General features: G+C 39.5%; 1 protein-coding gene across 1 annotated transcript in view; it reads right to left on the bottom strand.

The window, feature by feature from the left end:
* Positions 1 to 4,117, bottom strand: part of LOC137976656 (uncharacterized) — a 171,668-nt gene extending 167,551 nt beyond the window's left edge. Inside the window, exons 1-4 of the mRNA XM_068824022.1 lie at positions 3,925 to 4,117; positions 3,174 to 3,416; positions 2,292 to 2,331; positions 55 to 842 (exon numbers count right to left, since the gene is read on the bottom strand). Coding sequence (XP_068680123.1) covers positions 55 to 842; positions 2,292 to 2,331; positions 3,174 to 3,416; positions 3,925 to 4,117 — 1,264 coding nt within the window. The remainder of the gene's footprint in view (positions 1 to 54; positions 843 to 2,291; positions 2,332 to 3,173; positions 3,417 to 3,924) is intronic.
* Positions 4,118 to 6,369: the final 2,252 nt, after the last annotated feature.

The raw sequence follows: 6,369 nt of genomic DNA on the forward strand, positions 1-6,369 counted from the left end.
AAAATGGGAAAGAGTTGAGTGGCTCTCCAACTGTACCTTATTGAAAATACTTACGGCAAATAGGGCATCGGCCTCTGAAGGGTGTCACAAGCTTCACTCGTTGTCTACCGGGACTCACGTTTAGAGCCTCTGAATCGCTCGTACTTTCCTCACTGATGGCATCCTCATTCTCCTCACCAGGTACACCCTCAGTTATATTTTCCTTCGCGTTAGTATTTTCATTTAACAGTGCTAATCTGTCAGCCTCATTTTCAGCTACAACTGCATCTTGTTCTACTTCATCTTTGAAGGGTTTCATATCTGGTTTCCTGTCCTCCGTGTCCAATGATTCGTTTTGAGGCTGTTTTCTGGAGTGTAAAACGTGTCTTGTGGTATTGAGATCATCTTGATCGGCCTCGGGAGTGGCCTCATTTTCCTCCACAACTGCATCCTGTTCTTCTTCTTCTTCTTTGAACGTTTTCATATCTGGTTTCCTGTCCTCCATGACAAATGATGCGTTTTGTGGGTTGTTTCTTATGGTGTTAAGATTATCTTGATCGGCCTCGGGAGTGGCCTCATTTTCCGCCACAACTGCATCCTGTTCTTCTTCTTCTTTGAACGTTTTCAAATCTGGTTTCCTGTCCACTATGTCAAGTGATTCGTTTTGGGGGTTGTTTCTCGAGTGAAAAGCGTGTCTTGTTTTATTAATATCATCATCGGCCTCGGAAGCGGTAGTTGATTGTTGTGTTGGCGCCATTGTAGGCATAGCTGACTCTTGTGTTGTTCTGTGGGCGATGCTCTCCTTTGAAATCCCACCTACTGTTTTGTCAGCTTTTAGGGCACCCGTTTCGTTGTGAGAGAACCTGTGACGGAATTGAATTACAGGTCAAGGCAACGAAAGCACGAGAGGATAAAAACGATTTTGCACGCCCTTAAGGACGGTGCCTACTACTTCAAAGGTATTTTTGCCCCGGTTTATGATTATGCAGGAAAAGTAGATCTTAACAAGTGTTATTGAAATCCAGAAAGAAAAAAGGGGGTAACCAGGCATTTTTCAAAGATAATTAATGAATAATATTTGTAAAAAGCTTTAAAATACATAGCAATGTATGGCGTTCTTTCTCAAATTGAAGATTAATTATCTCTCAAAAATGCATGGCTATCCCCAATTTTCTTTTTGGATTCCAAGAGTACTTACCAAGATCTACTTTCTCCGGATAGTTTTAAACCGCGCAAAAATATCACTGTATTGGTAAGCATCACCGATAGGAAACCTGAGCATCTCGAGATGTGCACAACGTATGCGCATTAACAATAGTAGGCACCATCCTTAAGAAGAGGAAACTGGCCCTGCTAATTACCCTTCCTTGCAAACCAGAGGACCCGGAAAAAAAAGACCGCGAGTAGGGGAAAGTTGGGGTCCGAGCGCAGGTGATGATCAGTAAGCAAACCTGATTCCCTTTGCCCGATTAGAGCCGCGTTTTCCCCGACGGTTACCCAATAAGATTTTAAGGAAACCCTCACTCTGACCACGAAATTATTTTAAACCGAACAAAATAGAATTTTCTAGACAATCTCCTTCAAAAAAGCGTTTTCATCCAAATAAATGAATTTTAAAAAACTGTTTTGCTTCTCAAATTTCCCGGGCGCCTCCATCTTGAATAATTGTGACGTGTTACGGTTTCGTTATATTATTTTCAAGCAAAGTGTTTTTGTTTTCAAACAATAGCGAAAGGAAAACAAAGTTATAATTCTTCAAGATGGCGGCGCTCGGGAAATTTGAAACAAAAACAAGTGTTTTTGAAATTCATTTATTTTGGATACAACCTGCTTTCGTTGAAAAAGTTCGAACACTTTTGAATGTCAACATTAAGGTCTGTGGTTTAAGGCTATTTTCTAGTTTTAGTGGAGGTTCCCTTTATCTTCGGCCAACAGGACACAGGACTCTTGCAACTCCGGTGAACAAACGGAAATCGGTGTTTTATCTCAGGATAACGCGTATAGATATGCTTTGAACATGTGCTTTACATTTTATTACATTTCTTTTCCTTTACGGTCAATAATAGATTTTTACTTAATAAAGTAAAAGTACTTTTTGATACATTGCACCCATTATTTCTACCCTATTTTTTCCCTTGCCAAAAGTGTGATGACAAGTGATACTTCACTCTGAGGCACGCTGCCGCAACGTCACTGTGGAGTCGACAGTGACGTACATTGCGGCAAGTGATACTTAGTTTGACGAAAAAATTCCGTCTGTAAAAACTGCTGACACAATTTTGGAGTTTTTAAAAACAGTGCAGGTTACTCACTTGTAGACCTCGTTCCCCCATGGTCCACCTTCGCCGTCAGCTACGAAAATAAAGTGTCATTCAGAGTACCATAAATCAGATGAATGTATAAGCAAAAAACAAAAGAAATAAACAAACAGAGAAAAAAGTGCCGTCAAGGGCTATCAGTAGGGCATTTGAATGAGTCGTCTTTGATATGCAACTGTATAATTCTAATCTATCGAGCTTGGAGATGGTTAATCTAATGTTTATCAAGGTTGTCACATACGGGGTTAAATTACTGAATTCTTATTGGCTAAGACGGAGGGCACTTTTTCTCAATCATGAGAGCACTTTTGGTAATCAAGAGGGCGTGATTACTTGATCCTGATTGGTTAACAGTTGCTTATCTAGAGCAAGCGAAGTTACAAGAGAATCTTCTTCCGGATTTTGCTCTAATTAAACTTCTTTTTATCCACATGTAGAATACAGTTTGATTAAATTAAGCTCCATTTCTGTTGACAGCATCGATTTATTGAATTGAACTTTAACCAAATGAAAGCATGTTAAGTTAATTGTCATTTGTCGGGGCATTGAACGGGTAGTTCACTCAATAATTAATTTTGCTCTTTAGTTTATGTGATAAAGATGTAATCGCATTGTGTCCTCGTGCAATTAAGGATTAATTTCACTTGTATTTTCAAAGTTTTCCAAATTGCCACTGTCGCTTTGCGACTCGGACAATTTTGTGAAAACTTTGAAAATACACGTGAAATCAATCCTTAATTGCCCTCTAGCCCATGCGATTACATATGCAAAACGCGAACTGTTGTAGGTTAGAACATGTCTCAGTTGAAAATCATTTGCAATGTTTAATTAGGAAAATTGTAATTGAAGGCTTACGACCATTGAATGCAGACTTACCTTTGCACGTTTTACTGACACCGTATTTCATATAGGTTCTATCGGCGTCGTTTCCAGAAAAACACTGCCCTCCATTTTGAATAGAGAAAATGGAAAAATGGTTATCCAGGGCCGCCTCGGCGCACTTCATGAGGGCGTTGGTCCTAGTCTTATAGTCGTCCTCAAATAGGAGTGGATGTTTCTTCTCAAGTTTTGGAATTGCTCTATCCCATGTGTCTTTCCAGCACCCAAGACTTTTGAACGCTAAAAAAAAAAGAAAAGAAAATGGAGCGTCACTAAATGAAAGTAATAAAAACCGGACAAAACGGGCCACCGAAATATTGTGCAATATTTCTCCATGTTGGCATGGGACGAGTTAAAAATAAGAGCATTCCCATCACGGAGTATACCTTTTCAATGCAACGGCTGTTCAAAAAAAATGATTACGCCCTCACAGGTATAGTCAGCTAACGTTTGCTTTTGGATCTAAGGTACAATACTAAGAGGGGATGGGTCAAATGCAAAGTTGGTACTGAAACTTATCGGCCGAGGTTTTAACATGGTTTCAATAATCAAAAAGGGAACCAGCTTGTGTTTCAAAATTGGAAGCCTAAGAGCTTTTTGAGGAATATTAATAGGAGGATATACTTTTGGATTCAAATTGACGGTATAGTTAGCAGGACCCTTGTGAACACAAGGTATGTTTATAACATGGGGGTCCCGGGAGCGTCTTATGAACATACCTTAAGATTAATTAAGCTGAGGAACTTACTTGTGCCTCTTATGTGGTAGATTTGGTCTCTGTTTGGTTCCCAATCTGGATCACTTTTATTTCTTTGAGGGCGTTTTTCGTGTAAAGGAATCTGCGGTTGAGTTGGGGCTGCCGCACTTTCCTGTAAGGGCTCAGACAACACCGCTGCAGGTTGCGTTGGGGCTGTGGGTATCTGGACATCACCAGGCGCCATATTAAATGCCAAGCCTGCCTCAAGAGGGGCGTTAGGCATATCTGACATCACCAAGCCATGTGGGCATGGGGGTTTGTCTGTTGAAATTTAGGATAAGATTTAATGCATTGTAGGTGGCTATAAATTTTTGGCAGAAAACTTGATGAAGGAGAGCAAAATCATTTAAAATTACCAGCCACTATCAGATTACACCTGACTCTTTCAGAGCTTTTCAGTTAAACACGAAAGATTACTTTACCCACTTTACACTGTCAGGTGACCTTGCTCATAAGGTGGAACACTAAGACCTAGAGAAAGGGGATGACTTTCTTGACAGAAAATGATATATTTTTATATCACTTGTTTCATATGTTAGTGAATGCTTCACGGTATTTAGGTAATTACTTCTGTGAAGATTTTGGATAGAGTCTGATTCCGGGGGGAGGCATTTTTTGAAACCTTGTGAGGGATATATTATGGTATAGCTTCATCAAGGGTCTGCAAAATCTTGATTTGCCAGAATTAAGCTTGTACGTAGCAACTGGACGATGATGACGTAGTAGCAAGTAATTGAGTTCTCATATCTAGTCACACATAGTACGTGCGCTTAATTGGCCAATTCAGTAGGTGGTGTTACAACGTGCGATCCAATAGACCACTTTTGATATATTAAATTTCAGCTTGGCAGCGAGGCCTAGAGGACACAAACAAAGGAAACTGAATGAACATGTTTATTCATTTCTTTTGTTTGTGTCCTCTAAGCCTCACCATCAAGCTGAATTTTAATATATCGAAAGTGGTATATTACAAACGATGTTATAAAATCTTCAGTTAATAAATTTGTTTTCTTGGGCCCTGAAATTCATTTTATAGCCTTCGTGCGTAATTCAGCCGGACTCAGAAGGAAACTTATGGTTAGCATAACACAAGCATTCAAAGCGATGATGAGTTTTTTCTCGTATATTTAAGAATTATTCCACGGGCGCGCGTTGGATATGAGATGATAGATAGCCAACGAGGCGCGTAGCTCCGAGTTGGCTATAATCATCTCATATCCAACAGACGCGAGTGGAATAATTGTTTTATTAAAAACGCCCCCAAAATATAGAAAACTAGACTACAATAAAAAAAAAGGCCCAAAAAATCACGCATATGCTTGCCATGTTTGTAGATCATGGTATAATGGCTCATAACCCTTGACGGCTTAGCCAATCAAAACTCCCGAATTGCATTATCCAATAATCCAGTTTTTAATAAAGCAGCTTATCTTGCGCAGATTTGAAAACCCATCGGTAATGAAAACGTATCACGTCAGATTGCTGATTATGGTGTTATCATTTGTGTAAGAAGAAATGTGTAAGTACTTTACAAACACAATTAGATGTAATGATTCCCTTGGAACGCCAGATATTAAAGGTTACTCTAATTGTTTCACTGTACACCACAAAAGCAGGTGGAGGCACCCTTACTTGCAGGGGAGGGGGTAGGGAAATCACATAACTCAATCCTTAACTGTAGAAATGAAGTGTCCACGGTTTCGTAAAACAAACCTAGTTATTTAAAAAATGCATGGCTACTCCCAATTTTTATTTCATATTTCAGCAACTGTAACTAAGATCTGCATTACTCTGTAGCCATTATACAAGAAAAATAGGCCCGTATTAGATGGCCCCGTCCATAACTCTTCGCAGCGGGAGTACCTTTAGTGTCAACTAGTTAGCAAGAGCCAGTGACCAGGAGTGTACAATTTCGTTACATTTGTGGGAAGGCGTTCTTACACACCGATTTATTTTTAGATTGAAAATCAAGCGAAACCAGTCACAAGTCTTGCATGAGAAATTATACCCATGAGATCGAGAAGTCGTGTAAAAATAGCTTGATCTGTAAAAACGTCGTTATATAGACTTTAGTTAGTTTTGTAGTTGTAAGTTCCTAGTAATGGGCTCCTGTAGTTAGTGTGATTATTTTATGTTTGAAATAGGCAACGCACCTGGACAAAAGCTGTTCGTCGGACAACATGGCTGACCATCGGGGCCAAATTCAAGTTGATTCATGACCCTCGGGTAGTTGTATGCTGTATTGAATAAAACGGAAAAAAAGAAGGTTGGAGCATATCTTCTGTGAGGTTTGAACACGAAAAGGCAACGAAAAAAAATATCACCTTTAAGTTGTGCATGAGTCTTGTCTACCAGACAGACTAATGAAACAGACCAAGAGACTCGAAATCATGATCTCCTCTATTAACTATTACTTGCCTATGTTTTGACGTTTTT

The sequence above is a fragment of the Montipora foliosa genome, chromosome 11, assembly GCF_036669935.1.
Source record: "Montipora foliosa isolate CH-2021 chromosome 11, ASM3666993v2, whole genome shotgun sequence".
Taxonomy (NCBI): Eukaryota; Metazoa; Cnidaria; class Anthozoa; order Scleractinia; family Acroporidae; genus Montipora; species Montipora foliosa.